General features: G+C 40.9%; 1 protein-coding gene across 4 annotated transcripts in view; it reads left to right on the top strand.

Moving 5' to 3' along the window:
* The window catches only part of FBXL17 (F-box and leucine rich repeat protein 17), a 468,601-nt gene that overhangs the window by 20,073 nt on the left and 427,644 nt on the right, over positions 1–20,884 (top strand). For all 4 annotated transcript variants that reach the window (XM_045021619.1, XM_045021620.1, XM_045021621.1 and 1 more), the window contains exon 4: positions 11,747–11,878. In XM_045021619.1, coding sequence (XP_044877554.1) covers positions 11,747–11,878 — 132 coding nt within the window. The remainder of the gene's footprint in view (positions 1–11,746; positions 11,879–20,884) is intronic.

Below are 20,884 nucleotides of genomic sequence, written 5' to 3'. Positions count from 1 at the left end.
TGGGAATCTCCCTAATATCCTCAGCTGTGAAGACTGAAGCAAAGAATTTGTTTAGTTTCTCTGCAATGACTTTATTGTCTTTAAGTGCTCCTTTTCTGTCTCCATCATTGAAGGGCCCCACTGGTTGTTTAGCGGGCTTCCTGCTTCTGATGTACGTAAACATTTTGTTGTTACCTTTTGAGGTTTTGGCTAGCTGTTTTTCAAACTCCTAGTTTTAATTAAGATGCATTATATCATGGAATAGGGATTATAAATTCTGATTCTATAGTATGAGACAATATATTCATATAATGTTAAGAAAAGTTTTGTAAATGAGTTGTAATAGTTCATGGCTTGTTATGCAGAAAAAACTACCCAGGATCATTTCAGTGGGCAAGGCAAAGATGCCACATTTATTATGATAACAATTTGATCTATAACCACTAGGTAATACCCACACCCACACAGGTAACAGCTTCTGTATAGTTACCAGTCCTGAACATAGCTTGAATTCACAGCTTGGGATCGTAGCTACTGGTGGCTAACTGGCCAGGAAAGCCGGGCACAAGAAAGGGCTGGGGCTGCCCTCCCATGTTGGCAGCAGAACATTACTCTTCCAAGTCTTCCATCTCACCCATCCTTTTGTTAGGCTTTAGTTTGAATCCAGAGTCTATAGGTCTTGCTGTGTCATGCTGCCTCTGGGTTCAGTGTGATTGATTACCCGTTAATTGCAGATGTGACTTTCAGCCTCAGACCTGGCTTTGATCTTCCTTCTATTGTACCTTTTTGTTCTTTTCTTCTTAGGGCTCTTGTCTGCATCTTCAGCCATTGGTGTTTGAACTCTGTTTCATCAGGGCAGATTAGTGGTGGAGGTTGATTCCATCATCCATCCATACATACCTCATTCACACATCTAAATTAAACTAATAAGATTACAGCAGAGTTTTGCAAAAATGAAGGTTGCAGCAAGCTTTTACAAAATCGAGTAAGTGTTGTAAAATGGAGTTTGAATTACAATATGGCAAACAGTGAACAGAAGTTAGAATACTGAAACAGTGCAAGTCCTCAGTGATTTAAGCAGGAATTGGATTGACAGTGAAATTTACAAGGTCAACTGGCTGAACAGCTATGGCTCTTAACAAGCATCTTAATTGTCAATTAGCCAGTTACTGGGGTAACCAGTTTTATGAATGAATGTTGTTTCATTCATAAAACTTTACTTATGAAGTTACATTGTTTTTAATTGTTCACTTTATTAATTTCATTCATGAGTTCTACAGGCTTAGGGACCCAATCTTATGGGGTTCCACAGACTTCTGTATAGATAATTTAGGTTAATTTTTCTATCTACCCAATGGGACTCAGTGCTCAGTCTAGAAGATACCATCAGAGATGCTTAGTTTTGCAGTTCTCAAACTGTGGATTTGTGTCTCTGGAGGTAACATGCTTGTTAACAGCAAAAATGTTTTAAAATGAGTAAATAATGTATAGAGGTGAGAAATAACAGACCTCAACTCTATTGTCCCTCTGCAAATTTGTGTACACAGAGTCAATCCCTTACCTCTCTCTAAAAGTGCAAAGTTTCAAAAAGTTCAATGAATAGAAGATTGTTGGGGGCGGAATAGATCTGGACAAGGAGAAGAAGTCTGGAGATAAATGTGAGAAGTGAGGGACATATGCTTATTTTGTTAACATACTATGTTTGCTGTTTTGGTAATTGATTTTTATCCATCCTGGTGGTAACAGTTAATTTAGACCCCATCGTTTTATATGTATAGTTGGTATTATTTTCCAATGTGCATTACTTTGCATTTATCAACATTGAATTTCATTTGCCATTTTGTTTCCCAGTCACCTAATTTTGAGACATCCTTTTGTAGCTCTTCACAGTCTGCCTGGGACTTAACTGTCTTGAGTAGTTTTGTATCCTCTGCAAATTTTGCCATCTCGTTGTTTATCCCTTTTTCCAGATCATTTATGAATATGTTTAATGGGACTGGTCCCAGTACACACCCCTAGGGGAACCACTATTTACCTCTCCTCATTCTGAAAACTGACCATTTATTCCTACCATTTGTTTCCTATCTTTTAACCAGTTACCTATCCACGAGAGGATCTTCCCTCTTATCCCATGACAGCTTACTTTGCTTAAGAGCCTTTGGTGAGGGACCTTGTCATAGGCTTTCTGAAAATCTCAGAACTGTATACTATATTCAGTGGATCCCCTTGTCCACATGCTTGTTGACCCCCTCAAATAATTCTAATAGATTGGTGAGGCATGATTTCCCTTTAGAAAAAACACGTTGACTCTTCCCCTCAACAAATTATGTTTATCTATTTGTCTATCAATTTTGTTTTGTACTGTAGTTTCAACCAGTTTGCCTGGTACTGAAGTCAGGCTTACTGGTCTGTAATTGCCAGGATCACTTCTAGAGCTCTTTTTTTAAAAATTGGCGTCACATTAGCTATCCTCCAGTCATTTGGAACAGAAGCTGATTTAAATAATAGGTTACAGACTACAGTTAAATGTGAAATGGCAGAACTACTGAGTTCCTTGAGAACTCTTGGGTGAATACCATTTGGTCTTGATCACTTATTACTGTTAAGTTTATCAATTTGTTCCAAAACCTCCTCTAATGATACCTCAAACTGAGACAATCCCTCGGATTTGTCTCTTATAAAGAATGAGAATCTCTCATCCTCAGCTGTGAAGACCGATGCAAAGAATTCATTTAATTTCTTTGAAACAGCCTTATCGTCCTTGAGTGCTCCTTCAGCATCTCAATTGTCCAGTGGCCCCACTGGTTGTGTAGCAGGCTTCCTGCTTCTGATGTACTTAACATTTTTTTGCTATTACTTTTTGAGTCTTTGGTTAGCTGTTCTTCAACTTCTTTTTTGGCCTTCCTAATTATATTTTTACATTTCATTTGGCAGAGTTTATGCTCCTTTCTATTTTCCTCACTAGGATCTAACTTCCACTTCTTAAAGGATGCCTTTTTGCCTCTCACTACTTCTTTTACTTTATTGTTTAGCCACAGTAGTATTGTTTTGGTTCTCTTACTATGTTTTTAAATTTGGGATGTACATTAAAGTTGAGTCTCTATTATGGTGTCTTTAAAAAGTTTCCATGCAGCTTGCAGGGATTTCACTTTTTGTGCCGTACCTTTTAATTTCTGTTTCACTAATTCTCTTTTTTGTGTAGTCCCCCTTTCTAGAATTAAAGGGCATTTTTTTTGATGAGCTGTCCATGGAAATAGGCCTATAGGAATACAGAGCTGATACCTCCATTTTTTTGTCTTTGGTCAGGATGCAGGAGTTCTGAACTTTGCCTCAGGATTTGAATGATTTTCTCTTGCTCTGTATTCTTTCAGCCTAAATACTGTGGCTTCTAATTTCCCTTTTGCAGGTTAAAGGGATATTTTCCTATTAAATGGACATAGTAAGCTGTTCTACTTTAAAAACTAGAAAATGTTACTTTTTACTTCTTTTTTTTTTTCTTTTTTTCTCCCCTTTCCATCTGGATATTTTTTTAATTTCTGCCTCTGAAATCACAGTTAAAACAACAAACATTGGGAGACTCCAGAAGCTAAAATCTATTTAAAGCAAAATAGACCTTCAGAGTAGAACTTGGCTAATTAATGGGAAACTTGGTGAGTGTTTGGTTGTGTTTTCCCCCCCCCCCCCCAAGTTTTCATATTGTGTGGAAAGTTGAAATTTCCATGAATGTTTGTTTTTTTATATTAAAATAAATCAGTCTTCAAAAGCATCTGTTTTTGTAGAATGATTATTCATTTGTTTTATGTTTCAAAATCAAGATTGTTACAAATTTTCATACACCAGTGGTAAAGAGGAAGAGAAAAACCATAGAGTTTAGAATTGCATGTGGGGATAGGAAACACCAATGAGGGAAGCAGCAAAGAATCCTGTGGCACCTTATAGACTAACAGACGTTTTGCAGCATGAGCTTTCGTGGGTGAATACCCACTTCTTCGGATGCCATGAGGGAAGAAATGAGGGAAGAAACATCTCTAGTTTCTAGTTTCTCAGTTCTCCAGCCTCTCCTCCAACAATTTCTGGTTATTAGTTTGCTGCCTTTTTAAATGGGAAATAAATGTGTTGTGATATTTCCTTCCACCTCTTAATAGCCCACCCCCAACTCTTTGTATAGACCTCCCCAATACTTCTCACTTTGTTTGCCTGAGCAAGAAAGATTCCTGGATTGCTCTTATATATCCTCTGCAGTAAGGGTAAGCAACAGGAACAGATGAATTATTAAGAAACATAGATCCTATAGTCACCCAACTACCTAGTGTTTTAATAATAAAAAAAAAAAAATACAGGCTAGATAATGTAAATTCAGTCACTTTTTTCAAAGCTCACCCAGGCATCAGCAGACTTTTGAAAGTGATGGGAGAATTGATGTTGGGGAGTAAGTCCAAGAATATTCAACCTCAACAAAACACAACACACTGGTTTTATCAAAAAGTTTATTTCCCCAACTGTACTTTGAGATCACAATTGCCTAAAAGACTGCGTGAATTCAAGTTTCCAGTACTACTGGTGTTTGTGATATCATCTGTATCGGGAAAGATTCTGGAGTCTTGCAGGTTTGGTCAAGTGAAATGAATCTTCAGATATATATATTTTTAAATAGTGCAGTTAATAAGAAATGTAAAGATTGTACGTATAAAGCTTGATATTAAAACAAACAAGTGAACCTACAATCATGTTTAATTTTTATACACATCTACTGTGTGGGACAGAGTCTATGTAACTGGGCAGATTGATGCTGGAGTCACTTGATCATTACCTGTTAAGTTTACTGCTTCTGGGGCACTTGACATTGGTCACTGTCGGTAGATATTGGGCTGGATGGACCTTTGGTCTGACCCAGTATGGCCACGCTTATGTTCTTAAGCAAGGAAAGTCAACTTGAAGCTCGTAGTGAACTAAGTTCAGGTTCTGATGTGGGCAACTTATCTCCGAACCAGAGGGAATGGTGATCACAACAAATGGACTTTTTGACTGTGGACTTTGATTCCCCAGACAGGTTAGTCCAGGATCAGTGGTCTGCACAGGAATGTCACAGGTGTATCAATGGTCTAGATCACTGAGCAACCTGTAACTTATTGGGCAATAATTTCAGTAGAAGGCTGCCACATGCTATCATTAGTGACAACATCATAGCCATATCTGTGTGAACAGGCAAGGAAAACAGTCACCTTCCCTATATGAGGAAATTCAGTTCTACATTTGTTAAGAAACTCTTCCCTCCATTTTGGAACTTTCATAAGAAAGGTCTCTTTCTTTCATAGCAGACAAAAAGTGATCCATTGAGATGTCACCTGCACAACACTGACACTTTTTCTTTTGGTCTGATGATAGATAATTGGCTATCTAACTACAGACTATGTTGCCAGGCAAAAGTACAAAGAGACCTTAGCTCTAGATGCTCTCTCTTAGCCCTTCTCCAATTTGACCCCTGGTCTTTCGTTAAGTATGTGGCAGTACAGTGTATTGGCATCCCTCTTAAGCTACCAGGTTGTACCCCAGAATCTAAGCTTTAATTTTGAGTGTAACCAATACAGCAATATTGATCTGTGTTTGCAGAGACCTGAAACAATAGTTCTTATTGTTTGAGTGATCTTGTTCACATCAGTGAGAGATCCTAATGATTTTAATGTCAGTTACCTATATCAATTCTAATCAAAGGATGTAAGAAGGGAGATGAAGGTTCACATTATGGAACAATGGTGGAAATCTCCTTTGCAAACAGATTGGAGAAAATCTGGAAGACAGGGCAATTGAATTCACAATTTTGTCAGAACTGTGTGTGTTGTGGGGTCTATCTTTACTCTCCTTAACTCCAGCACAATGGTGCCCACGTTACTGGTATTTGTGGATCTTGCCAAGTGCTGCATCTTCTCCTATCCCATTGAGTGGTAGGAGGGGGGTATAGGCTGCCCTGTTCCCTGGCTGTAGGAGTGGGGGGCCTCTGGCTTGTGATCTGTAGTTGATACTTCCAAGCTCTGGCACCCAGGAAAAGATGGATAGAACATTTCCCAGAGTGACTTCAGGCATAGTTACAAGTCTGTGGTCATGGGTGGGTTTGGGGGACTATTCCGATTAGATGACTCTTGATTGGATTCTTTAGGATTATAACCATAGAGATATTGTTTATGGCAAACATAATCATAGAGAGGCAGTCTAGAATCTGTTTTTTACAGCCCAGGCAGCGTTCCCACTTGTGGATATCACCAGTCTGCTGTACTGGACCCATCCTTTGGATTCCCTGTCCTCTCAAGCCATCTGAGTCTGTGTAGTATCCAGACACTTCTGCAGTTCTGGTCTCTCCGGCACACTCTCAGGTGCAGACTCCTAGTCTGGCACCTCTGCTTGGATCCTGTAGTCCAACTGCCTTCAGCTCTGAGACTAGTGCTAAAATCCTCCATGCCTCCCCAGTAGCTAATGCATGCTCTCCCCTGAGCCCCATCCTTGTGCATGTTTTGAATTATAGCTTAACTGTTTGGGGACTGTATGACAGGTGAAGGTGTGGTGATTTGGGAAATGTGTATATTTACAAATTTATGAGTTCAGATTGCTGTTATGAAATTTTTGTTGTATTATGGGGGCCTCTTTCTGCATATGGAATCCACCATTTGCTGATAGGGGCTGTAGTGCATATCTACCAGACCTGGAGAATTGTTAACCGTAATGACTGTGCTCTGACCAAACAATGGATATGCCAATGAGATTTCTTTAGTGGGGAAACTAGTTTGACCAAAAAAAAAAGGCTATTAGATAACTCTGACACCACATTCTACAGGTCATTACCCTCTGACCCCACTGAGGATTACCAAAAGAAACTACACCATTTGCTCAAGAAACTCCCTAAAGAAGCACAGGAACAAATCTACGCTGACACACTCCTAGAGTCCCGACCAGAGGTATTCTATCTGCTACCCCAAATCCATAAATCTGGGAATCCTGGATGCCCCATCATCTCAGGCATTGGCACCCTGACAGCAGAATTATCTGGCTATGTAGACTCTCTACTCAGGCCCTGCGCTACCAGCACTCCTAGCTATCTTCGAGACACTACTCACTTCCTGAGGAAACTACAATCCTTTGGTGATCTTCCAGAAAACACCATCCTAGCCACTATGGTTTTAGAAGCTCTCTACACAAACATGTCACACAAAGATGGACTACAAGCCATCAGAAATAGCATCCCTGATACCATCACCGCAAACCTGGTGGCTGAACTTTGTGACTTTGTCTTCACCCACAACTATTTCAGATCTGGGGACAATTTATACCTTCAAGCCAGCGGGACTGCTATGGGTACCTGCATGCCAACATTTTTATGGCTGACTTAGAACACTTCCTCAGTTCTTGTTCTTCCTCAGTAATGCCCTTACTCTACTTGTGCTACATTGATGACATCTTCATCATTTGGACCCATGAGAAGGAGGCCCTTGAGGAATTCCACCAAGATTTCAACAATTTCCACCCCATCATCAACCTCAGCCTGGACCAGTCCACACAAGAGATCCACTTCCTAGACACTACAGTGGTAATAAGCCATGGTCACATAAACACCACCTTATACTGGAAACCTACTGACCGCTATACTTACCTACATGCCTTCAGCTTTCATCCAGACTACATCACACAATCCATTGTCTACAGCCAAGCTCTAAGATGCAACAGCATTTGCTCTGATTCCTCAGACAGAGACAAACTCCTACAGGATCTCTACTAAGTGTTCTTAAAACTACAGTACCCAGCTGGTGAAGTGAAGAAACAGATTGACAGAGCCAGAAGGGTACCCAGAAGTCACCTACTATAAGACAGGCCCAACAAAGAAAGTAACAGAATGCCACTAGCCGTCACTTACAGCCCCCAACTAAAACCTCTCCAGCACATCATCAGGCATCTACATCCTATCCTGAAGGACGATCCCTCACTCTCACAGACCTTGGGAGACAGGCCAGTCCTCTCTTACAGACAGCCCTCCAACCTGAAGCGAATACTCACCAGCAACCACACAACAAAAACACCAACCCAGGAACCAAACCCTGGTGCCAACTCTGTCCACATATCTATTCAAGGGACATCATCATAGGATCTAACCACATCAGACACACCATTAGGGGCTCATTCACCTGCACATCTACCAATGTGATATACACCATCATGTGCCAGCAATGCCCCTCTGCCATGTACATTGCATAGAGACTGTCCAGTTTGGGCAAAAGAATAAATGGACACAAATCTGACATCAGGAATCATAACATTCAAAAACCAGTAGGAGAACACTTCAGTCTCTCTGGTCACTCAATAACAGACCTAAAAGTGGCAATTCTTCAACAAAAAAACCTTCAAAAACAGACTCCAACGTGAAACTGCAGAACTGGAATTTATTTGCAAACTAGACACCATCAGATTAGGCCTGAATAAAGACTGGGAGTGGTTGGATCATTCAAAACCTAAGCCTATTTTCCCAATACTAATTTCCCCCTACTGTTACTCACACCTTCTTTTCAACTGTCTGAAATGGGCCACTCTCATTACCACTTCAAAAGTTATTTTTCCTCCTTTGGTATCCTGCTGTTAATTGAATTGTCTTGACCTCACACTTGGTAAGGCAACTCCCATCCTTTCATGTATTTATACCTGCTCTTGTATTTTCCACTCCATGCAACTGATGAAGTGGGTTATGCCCAAATAAACTTGTTAGTCTCTAAGGGTACGTCTACACTACCTGCCAGATTGGTAGGTAGTGATCAATCTATCGGTGATCGATTTATCACGTCTAGTGTAGACACGATAAAATCGATCCCCGATTGATCGCTCTGCCGTTGACTCTGGAACTCCACTGCGGCAAGAGGCGGAAGCGGAGTCGACGGGGGAGCGGCAGCAGTGGACTTGCTGCCGTCCTCACAGCCAGGTAAATCGACATAAGATACGCCAACTTCAGCTACGCTATTCACGTAGCTGAAGTTGGCGTATCTTAGGTCGACACCCCCTCCCCCAATATAGACCTAGCCTAAGGTGCCAAAAGGACTCCTCGTTGTTTTTGCTGATACAGACTAACACAGCTACCACTCTGAAACCGTAGTTTGACCAAGTCCCCCTGCAGGGGGATAGTGAACAAGAGTGGAAAATCACCAGGAGCAGCACAAAGAAACAACCGGGTGTTGGTGGGTGAATATATAAACTTGATAGACTTTCAGAGACATTCAAGAGGCTATTGGCAGGAGGGAGGAAGAGATGAGCATATTTTCCCTGGCAGCAGAAGAGGTCTGGTTTAACTGCAGGACAACCAAGGTCAAAGAAAGCTAACTGACCTAGCTTTGTGATTCTGAAGAGAAGCCATGAGTTGCTGGAAAGAGACCATGGATGCCCCAGAGGACTCCTCCCCAAGCCCAAAGAACTCTCCAGAGTGGTGAGGAACCTGAGGCTGGGACGTTCATGAATATGTTTGTTATCTTGTGTAGCTTCATGTATTCTAAGTAAAGCTACTGATTTTCTTAGACTACAGTGCAAAATCTGTATCCTTGCTCACTTTCACTATCGTGTGACCTCAAAGTGTTAAATTGTAAACCCAGAAGTCCCTATATTGCTGGGAGAAGATGTGCTTAATTACAGTGGGGAGAGCCGAAGGGGTCAACATTATTCCTATAACTAAGCATTTGGACTGCGGAGTCTTCATTCTCGGAGGGAGGTGCTGTGCAGAGGATCTGTAACCTGAGTGTGCCTAGAGGCCCTAAGCCAAGGGTGGTGCCTGGACTCTGTTCAGACTTAGGAGCATTAAAAAAGCCCTCAGGGCCCGATGAGGTGGGCACCGAACACAATAGATTGGGGAGTGCCCAGCAGGAGGAGGAGTTCTGCCAAGTCTTGGAAAAGAAGGCACTTGGAAAAGAAAACACGCACACTTGATACTTATACAGCACAGGAGACATACAGATATAGGCAAAAGAACAAAAACCTATGTGATTCCTCCTTGGAGTCCTCAGCACTCCTGAGTGTTCCTGGGGGTTTTGATTATTGTCCTGGGAGGAGTGCAAGCGCTCACTCTTCGAGTGTATCTTCTCTTTTTGGAGATGGTATGGTTCTCTGGTGCAGAAAGCGTCTCTCTTTAAATATCAGTCTGTGACACCTTTACTAGCTGCTTTTCTTACGCTGTTGTGTTTTGTTTTTTTTTCTGTGCTCCAGCCCTGGATGTGAGTGGTGGAAGAGAGGGTCTTTAAAAGTCAGTGGCTTAGCCACCAGCCCTCATTATACCACCAGGGTAGGACCGTCCAAAGTTGCTACAGGTGTTAACTTTCCTAATTACAACCTAGTTTTTTAAATATATACGCTGGCTGACTGTGGCTGATGTCTTAACTGAGTTGAAGGGCAGCAAGCCAACTCTTTAACAACATTTCTCACATTTTAAAAAATTAACAGATTTTATTTTAAAATCACCAAACTCTTTTGTCCACAGCTCAAAGTACTGCAAGTTTGGGGAAGATGTACTTTATTGTGTATATGAAATAAAGAAGTTGAATCCTTATTAAAGGTGAAAAACTGATCTCAGCCTTAATAGAGGCACTACTGCATATCTATAAATATATAAACACATTGTAGTCGCAGTCCTGAATGGGACTGCGCGACTTCTTTACTTCCATATCTGAGGAGCTTCTAAAACACATGAATAAGAGTTTTGTTCAGATTGTTCCACGTGTGGTGTTAGAAAACAAACATCAGTGGGAGCGTTTTTTGGCTTCTCATGCAGGAAATACAAATACATTATCTGGGTTATTTAATACCGTTTGGCTTTTTTCATCAATGAAGGAAACTAAAATGAAAGAAAAAAAATAAGTGTAAGAATACTCTTTAAAATTTTTATAGTTTTCTTCAACTCACCTGATTACTCTGAAAATCAGTTTAGGATCATATATATTTGTTTACTTACACCAAGCGTAAGTATGGTCAGCAGGAGCCGTTGGTTCTCAATTTTCTTTACATGGGTCTGTGTGATAGTACTGTATATTGAACTAAGTTTCCTGGTCAGTCACTGAAGGGGCTCCGGAAAAACTGCCTGTTACCTCTAAACTTTTTGAGGTCATCTTGGCTTTCAGAAGTTGTTTTTATTTGCCATTGGTTGCACAATTGGCTTCTAGGTCTGCAGTTAGTTGCTCTTTTTCACAACTGCTGCCTATAAACCCCCCATTTTCTCTTCAGTGGTTACTTTGGCACCTAGCTGTTAATTTAATCAATTGACAAGTAATTTTATCTCAAATGTGCCATATTATAATAAATTTTGGCTATTATGCCTGAGTTTTTCAAGGCTTGGCTGCCATTTGGAACTAAGCTTTGAGTATCTAACTTGCTGAATGAAAGAGGAAGTTGATTCTGACTGCTTTTATTCTTGTTAGGTATGCCTCTCAAAGCTTAAGGAGGATTAGAATTAATGAAGATATATTTGAAACTGGTATTTACAACAAAATTATATATTAAAACAAATGTGTTGGAATTGGTGTGGGGCTCAATCATCCTGGGCTGCTCAAAATTGTCCTATCAGAAATCTGATTTTCCTAGGCAATGTTGTAAACTCCTTCTTACAGGTTTTTCAATTGCATCAGACTATAGGAACACAGCAATCGTTTTTTCTTGTTTGTGAGTAATACTAGTGTATTTTCCAGATGAGCATATGCTTCAAAAACATGCTAAAAGTAAGTTTATATTTAAATATTAACATTAATTTATTTACTTGCAGCTGGGCTCAAAGTGCAAAGAACTGAAAGACATTCATTTTGGCCAGTGTTACAAGATCTCAGATGAAGGAATGATCATTATAGCTAAAGGATGTCTGAAGTTGCAAAGAATATACATGCAGGAAAACAAATTAGTAAGTACTTGTTGAAATATATGTAGTTTTAAAAATACTCATGCTGTCCTTTGTCCTATCCTGTTTCCAACTTTTCAGCATCAATATTTTCTTTAGATTTTAATTCTTAATGCTATTTCTAAATAAATACTTTTTTTGAAGTTGCTAAAACAACTTCTCCCCATTTTGAGGTTTTCAGTTCTCTGTAGATAACACAGCTGTCGACTGACAAACTGAACGTCAAAACTCTTTTGGTATGTACTGATTAATCCTCTTGGAGGATAGCATATTTAACACCACTCCAGGTAAGTGTATGTTTTTGCACTTCTTGCATGATCTACCCTACTTTTTTTTTTTTTTTTTTTTTAAAGCTGCTTCAGTCTAGAAATAGATTTCTTATCAAATGTGTTCAGGCCTCATATAGATAAGATAAGAACAGGTCAAGTCCATTCAAAATCTTATGCAATAATTAAACAACATATTGGTAAGAGTTTAACAGGAAGTCAGTGCCACTTTCTCTGAAGTTTCAGATGTGTAGCTTTTGTAATGCCTGATCAGAAATGCTTGCAAATACAACAATTTAGTAGTCTAATCTGGAAATGTGAAACTATTTCTCAATCAGGTTCCAGTAGAGCTATGTTCTTTAGATGATAAAAGGCACATGTAACTGTGAAAATAACATTTCTTGAAGAGTAATACAGGGTCTTTTGTGACCTAGATATTGGAGGCCATCTCTGAAGTGACAAGTTGTTACCATCAAAGCCAGCAACTGCTGAAAGCAATAGGGTAGATCAGGGATTGGCAACTTTTGGCATGCGGCCCGTCAGGGAAGTCCGCTGGTGGGCCGGGACAGTTTGTGTACCTGCAGCGTCCGCAGGTTTGGTTGATCGCAGCGCCCACTGGCTGCGGTTTGCCGTTCCAGGCCAATGGGGGCTGTGGGATGCAGCACGGGCCAAGGGATGTGTTGGCTGCCATTTCCTGCAGCCCCCAACACTACAGAATCCATTGGCGGGGAAAAAGGTGGCCCTCTCCCTTCCCCCCCCCCCCCCCCCCAAAACAGGCTGTTTTTTGCTTAGATAGTGCTCCAAGGAAAGGCAGAAAAACTCTCTCCCAGATGTGAAGACCCACGGTTTGTGCATAATAGCATATGTAGATTTCAATAAGTAGTAACTGCAGTTGTGCACACCAGGTTATTTTATGTATATGTGACTGCAAAAGAGTGTAACTAGTTGCCATTTGCATAATCACTGTAAATATATGGTTATGCAGTTTCTTGTGTAATTTTACCCTCTGTGTACCTGTTTATTTTAATTACGGCATCTGTCTTTTACCCATTGTATTTTCATATTTCTCACCTGAAATAATAGTCCTTGATTTGTGACATCCTAACTATTTGCATTAGGGAATTTTCATAAAAACAAGAATTTTTGCTACACAACAATTCAGTTTTTCTGAAATTATAATTTTCTATTAGAGTCATTGTAGAGTACTCTTCTGAAATTTTAATCTTCTAATAGGGACTTTGTAGACAGATTTATCCATTGACTGCTTCCCTCAAATCACACATTATCTAGCAAAATAATTTAAAAAACTTTGACACATAATTTGTATACATGTATCCTTTTTTCTTCTTTGCGATTGTTTTATGGACTAACATCCTATAGAAAAGGTATTTTCATTCTAAACGTTCTGTTGTGGCTTCAGTCTATAAGATTGCAGAGCAACTCCCTTCTTGCTGTTTCTTCTAATATGAAACTGTGTAGTACTGCAGCATGGAGTGCTCCCTGGTGGCTGAGATTGCATGTGGACTCATCTCAGACTTTTAGTTATGTTAAAAAATGAACAAACAAAACCAGAAAGCTTCAAGCTTACAGTGAAAATAAACTCATTAGTAAAAGTTCAGCTTTTGTATCAATTTCATAAACAGTATACTCAGGTCCCTGTTTAATCTGTGATTCTGCTTCTGTAGGATCCACTCCTTCTTCTTTCAGAATTGTATTCCAGAATCAGAGGTGTCATTTTAAACCCCCAAAATTAGCTTTTTCATTTGCTAAAATAACAGTTGAGAATGTAGATGCAATGTTACCATGCTTAGTCAGAGAGCTGAATTCTTCTCTGCTCCAGAGCTTGGCTTAATGCAGGGAAAGTGGGGCAACATCAAGGAGCTGGTTGCAGCTCCCTGGTACTATGCAATCCAGCCCTGACATAAATTGGAGCTGTTCTTACTTATGGCAGTGGCATAAGATCCCTTGCTGACCTTAAGCTAGTGGTGGATAGACATAGTGGAGCTCCACTCCACTTTAAACAGCCCTTTCTCATGACCGGCTGTGACATACTGTACCTCAAAATAACAACCTGTACCCCCATATTCACCACTTGTATATGCTTATGATATATATTTGTACAAAGTATGCCTTGTGAGGTACCATTGGAAAAGTCATAATCTGTTGACAATTAGTCCTATTGAAATGTATGTATCATCATTGTATAAGAAGTTGAGATTCTGCTATGTTTGTTACTGAAACATTTGAGTCTCAGAAATGCCCACAGATCAGCTCCTTAGAAATAAGAAAGGAACTGTGAACACAAGACTTACATGTCAAGCTTTGTGTACACAAAAGGTGTAAGCAAGAAAGTGCATTTCATATGAAGGACTGAATGTAGGGAAGATTTTTTCCAGCACCTGCAGGAGAGTATAAAATAAGGGACAATGACATCATCAGCACATCACCACCACCACCACCACCACCACCACCACAAATGCTGAAGGCAACAAGATCATTTGGAAGACAAATACATCACAGAACTGGGGGGAGTGGTCATAACTGGAAAACTTTCTAGTTAGTACAGACTGTTGTAGGCTTTTGGGTAAGAAAGACCTTATTGCTTCAAATTTGATTTAGCTTGATAAAGTTTAGGAATTAGGCTGCAATTTTATCTTTATTTCTTTATTTAACCAGTTCTGATTTTCTATGCCTATATCACTTATATTCACCTAAAATCTCTTTCTGTAGTTAATAAACTTATTTTAATTTTTACCTAAGCATGTGTGCTTTTGACTGAAGTTTGAGGAATCTACTCGTATTACAAAGGTTGGTGCATGTTCATACCCTGTGAAGGAATCACAAACTAATTAATGAGCTTACTCTGAGGGGTCTTAAACAGTGTAAGATGCACATTTCTGGAGTGCAAGTCTAGGACTAACGGTGACACCTGAATATCTCATCTGTAATTCAAAAATGGATGGGCGTAGCGCTCTGATATTTGTCTGGAGGTGACTTACCTGCTAGAGGCTGTGGTGAGTAGCCATAGTGGCAGCTCAAGCAGCATAGAGCACACCAGACTGGTGAGTTAAGTGGGCAGCAAAATCCAACAGTCCAGATTCTACCCTGGGAATGTCACTCTGACCTCCTATGCCAGAGCTGTGGCCAGGGGGAGGCTGGCACAGGAGCTGCTGTGCTGCCTCCACCGGCTTTAGGTTAGCAGCTAATTTCTGTACATGAAGAATTTGCTGGCCACCTCTAGTCAGAATCCTTTGGCCACTTTGCATCACCTTAGTAGTGCTTAGTAGTTGTAGTAGACCAGTGAAGCTACCTCAAGTCTGCAGGCAGCCTGAAAAAACACCTGAAAGTGGCGAATTTCCCCACTCTCAGTGGATTGGGTCTGAAACCCAGTGATTATAGTATAAATGTCAGCATTGTTAACGGTTTCATTGCAGATGACTTGAAACTGGCATTTCACAAACTATGTGGGTGGGTCTTGCAAGGGAGCATGGGAAGGTGTCACGGGAGCTGTGTGGTGGTGGTGGGGGGGTTTGGGTCTGTCAGCCCCAGGTGGCTGGGGCTTGCGCAGAAAAGCGGTGCACACCCAGGTGGTAGGTATAAAGGAGGCAGCCGGACCCCCGCCACTGTGCCCAGTCTCTCTTTCGCCCACCCCATCCCTCACCTGGAGGCAGCTGGACTCTGGCTTTCAGCCCCAGGGTGGCATCAGCAGTGCAGAAGTAAGTGTGGCAATGGGGCGCTAAGTCTGCTGTGAAAAGTGATATTTACAAATATCATTTTCCACATTTCCACCTTTACTTCTGTGTTGCTGGTGCATGCTGCCTTCAGACCTGGGTGCCTGGCCAGCAGCCGCTGCTCTCTGCTCTGCCTTCAGAGCTGGATGGTGGTATATGTGCTTGGTGAGGAGGAGAATAAACAACAACAGATGCAAAGAAGGGGGCCTGATCAAATAAGATTGAGAACCACTGCTTTAAACAGCTAGGTAATGTGTTCATTCCATGATCACCTCCATACAAATCCCAGCTGCCTCTGACCCAGCAGCCAAAACCTTCATTGCTCCCAACAGCTTTTATAATGCAGTTGTAGGTTGCCAGTTGAATAATTGGTAGCATATCAAATGAAAATGTAGGGATATCTTAAAATTATATTTGATATCAAAGTAATACCAGAGGTTCTGTAATTCCTTCATTATTCATTTTCATATGTAAACAATTCCTTTCTTTTTTTATCCAGAGTCAGTCTAAAATCTTCCAGTTGTGCAGTACTGTTGTGGTGTAGTTTAGGTCCAGCTTGCTGTGGAGTAAATTAAGATTTTGCTTATAACAAATTGTTTGGAACAGCCAGTGCTATTTCGGAGCCATTCAGTAGCAAAATGTCTTTTAGAGAGAAGATAGCTTTGCAATGAAATGTGAATGAATGAATACGCTTCAGTTGCCTCTTACGTTGCAGAGTAACTCCATTGTGAGGCTGGTGGGTAAGAACAGGGAAAGAAAAACCTTTGGTTTTTTTGGTGACTGGCTGTTCATAGCACCAAAAGCATGTGAGGCACCTTACAAAAAATAAAATAGACACATTCTTTGCTCTGAACTTCTGACTGTTAAATGGTGTACAGTAGAACCTCAGAGTTATGAACTGATTGGTCAACCACACACCTCATTTGGAACTGGAAGTACGTAATCAGCAGCAGAGACCTCCCCTTCTCTCCTCCTTGCACTCCCCCCCCAAAACAAACAAACAAAAAAACCCCCAAAAAACCAAGTGTAGTTGTGACAGGTTGAATCACAGAAACCCCCTTGGGAGCTGCCAACTGATGTGCCAAGACTATTTCTGCCCCTGCTTTCCCTGCCAGCTCGGGACCCCAGCACCCTGTCTTGCTGAGCCAGACATGCTCCAACACAGACCCAGGGTCTGAATTACTTGCCCCTAAGCTGCAGACTTGACTGAAAGCAGCTAACAGAAGTGTTCTTATCTTTAACACTCAGATGCCCAACTCCCAATGGGGTCTAAAACCCAAATAAATCCGTTTTACCCTGTAAACTCATAAATTGTTCACCTTCTATAACACTGATAGAGATGCATAGCTGTTTGTCAGGTATTAATACATACTCTGAGTTAATTAATAAGTAAAAAGTGATTTTTATTAAATACAGAGAGGATTTAAGTGATTCCAAGTAGTAACAGACCGAACCAAGTGAATTACCAAGCAAAAAAAACCCCAAAAAACCACGCAAGTCTATGTCTAATACAGTAAGAAACTGAATACAGATAAGATCTCGCCCTCAGAGATTTTTCAATAAGTTTCTTTCACAGACTGGATGCCTTCCTAGTCTTGTTACAATCCTTTCCCCTAGTACAGCCCTTGTTCCAGCTCAGGTGATAGGATTCCTCATGATGGCTGCCTCCTTTCTCTGTTCCACCCACTTATATATCTTTTGCATGAGGCAGCAATCCTTTGTCCCTCCAGGTTCTCTTTTCCCCCCTCCCCTCCCCCCCAAATAGAAAAGCACTAGGTTAAATATGGATTCCAGTTCAGGTGACATGATCACATGTCACTGTAAGACTTTATTACCCACTTGGCAGCACATACACATATACAGGAAGACTTACAGGTAAAACAGAACCATCTGCAGTTAATTGTCCGGATTAATGGGAGTCATCAAGATTCCAATCTGCTATTAATGGCCCACATTTTGCATAATTACAATAGGCCCTCAAAGTTATATTTCACATTTCTAGTTTCAGATACAAGAGTGGTACATTTATACAAATAGGATGATCACGCTCAGTAGATTATAAGCTTTGTAATGATACCTTTTGCATGAAGCATATTCCAGTTACATTAGCATATTTACATAAAATCATATAGAGTGCAATGTCACAATAGTACTGTGTTAAACTACTAAAAAGGAAAGATTAAAAAAATGGTAAGAAAACTGTTTGTGTGCTTGTTTCATTTAAATTAAGTTGGTTTTTCTTCTGCATAGTAAGGTTTCAAACTTGTATTAAGTCAATGTTTAGTTGTAAACTTTTGAAAGAACACCCATAACATTTTGTTCAGAGATACAAGTATTTCAGAGTTACAAATATGACCTCCATTCATGAGGTGTTCCTAACTCAGAGGTTCTGCTGTATTAAGTGAAAGTTACAAACAATAGACAGAGAAAGAAGATGGGAGAAGTTAAATTGTCACTTGGTTACTTTGTGTACGTGTCTTATTACATAGGGACTATTTTGTTTCTATCCCATTAGAATGTCACACTTGCTTACTTTTATATTATCTTTAAACAGGAGAGAAAATACAGGCAAAGCAGGGTGTTTTTCCCACCATTGGGCAAATGTTCAGTCTGATAATATAGTAAAAAGTAACAAACATTCCACTCTGCAAGCTTGTTTAGTTGGTTTGATTTTTATAAGTGCTCTGACAGTTTCTGATTTTATAGTAGGGTAAAAACTGACATCTAACTACCTCAGAGTAGTTGACCATAAATGGAAAAACTGTTTTAGAACTAGGCTTTCAAGTTTAACACGTTGGTGTGAGGATATGGTTTTTATTTTGCTGCTGCTATTATTTGTTTGGCTGGAGCTAACTTCTGCAAGGCAACTATTACATATATTTCAAATGAAATAGTAATGTAGATCAAGGTGGTAGAAGATGAATTGGTTAATATTCCTCACGCCATCTCTTCCTCCCTCCCCCCCCCCCAAAAAAAAAGTGATTAGTAAATTACTATTCACACTCATAGGAACACTAAATGAAGCACGTTATAATTATCCCTGCAGTCAACGATACTGAAACCTCTCAAAGTGTAAAGTAACAGTATGGCATTGCCACCTTTATTTCTGCAATGCTGCTGGCAGTGGCATTGTCTTCGGAGCTGGGTAGTTAGAGACCTGCTGCTGCTGTACCCTCCCCACTTCACCTTCCCTCCCTGCAGTAGTGTTCTCTATTTCAGCAGTTCTCAACCAGCCATGAGTAGTTTTCAGGGGGGTCTGCCAAGCAGGGCCAACATTAGATTCACTGGGGCCCCGGGCAGCCAAAGCCCCACCATCTTGAGCCCCGCCACCTGGTGCTGAAGCCTGAGCAACTTAGCTTTGTGGGACCCTCTGTGGCATGGGGTTTGGCTGTTGCCCTGCTTGCTACCCCCTAATGTCGGCCCTGGCTTTTATATGCAGAAAGACAGTTGTGGCACAGGTGGGTCATGGAGTTTTTATAACATGTTAGGGAGGCTCAGAAAGAAAGGTTGAGAACCCCTGCTCTATTAGGGAACTTGAAATATGGTAACCTGAGCAAAGAATCTAAAGGTGGTCACAATATTGTTTTGTGATCCGGACACCCCCCCCCCCACACACACACAATAGCCTTGTTGATTCCCTTTTGGGTTGGGACCCCCAGTTTGAGAAACTCTGCTCTTGCCAGATTGTACTGGGCAGCGTGTTATGAGTGTGAGTGGGGTGGTGGTGTTGGTGTGGTTTTTTGTTTTTTTTTCCCCACCCCTTCACCTTTCCCATAGCAGCCCAAGGACTCAGTGGGTAGGTTAGGTTATAAAATTCATTTGTGTTGCAACTTTGCAGGTACTTGTTCCATAGGTAGTTAGCTTCCCTGATAAAACAGAATTGGAAGCATCTTAAAAGAAGGCATCTACTAAAAGAGGAGGAATAGGTTTGGGGCACCTAATGTCTGATACAACAAGATGACAGGTCCCTGCTTCCCGATCCATTTAACTCTAGTAAGAAGGAAAGGCAGTGGGGTCCCAGAAATGGTCTGAGAATGGGGTGGGGAGGGAGACAGCAGTCCTTCACCAAGCAGAACGGATTACAAAGGAAGCATGACCTGTACTGGGTGACTTGTTGCCAAATGGTTCCTAGGATGATTCTAAGGATGATCGTGTCCTGCATAAGGATAGTGCCTTGGGCAAGAATGTGTCTGAGGACTCTCCAGGCATTCTTCTATCCTTCTGCTGCGATCTTCTGATACTTTACATTTCAGAAAGTGAAGGTTCCAATACTTGTGTTTGAATTCACTGATTTGCTGGATGTATCCAGAGCGATTCCAGAGAGGGCTGGCTGTGGTGGAGCCAGAAAGGTCTATCATAACTGATGCAAGTATGAAAAGGTGGGAAGCATTCCCTGAGAAGTCAGTGATTTCAGTGGATTTGGTCCTTCTCAGAATGAAAGAAAAGCGCACATTGTCTAGAAGAGAGGACAATAAAGTGTGCTTTTCAACAAATGGCTGAAGCATTGCTGAATGGTCACATCCTGGTAATGCTGGACCACACATCAATGATAGCCAGCGTAAACTATCGGGAATGGGTACAAGGTCAAAGGATCTACAGAAGGAAGTGGCATCATTGAAGCAGTGGGCAGAAGGCTCATCTACAGTCTGTCAGGGCCTTGCACATAAAGGGTACCAGCAATATGAAAACCAATTGGCTGAGCAGAAGGAGAATCAATTTGGCGGAATGGAGTCTTCACAATTAATCCTTCTGATTGATCACCAAAACTTTCACAACTCCGATTCTGGATGGTTTTTCTATGTAAAGCAAACTGGAAGGGTCACCAATACTTTTCAAGTGAGAGAGAGCCAGGAGCCCCAGGTGCATATGTCCTGTCAAAGGGCTTACTTTATGCTTTTCCCACAGTTCCCATCATTGCCAAGGAAAGTCAGAAGATCAGGAAGGAGGAACAGAAGTGATTTTAATGGCTCCCCATTAGCCCAGGAAGTCTTGGTTTCCTGACCTCATGAAGA

This window comes from Mauremys mutica, chromosome 6 (genome assembly GCF_020497125.1).
Source record: "Mauremys mutica isolate MM-2020 ecotype Southern chromosome 6, ASM2049712v1, whole genome shotgun sequence".
NCBI lineage: Eukaryota > Metazoa > Chordata > Testudines > Geoemydidae > Mauremys > Mauremys mutica.
This window is presented reverse-complemented; position numbering and strand designations above follow the sequence as displayed.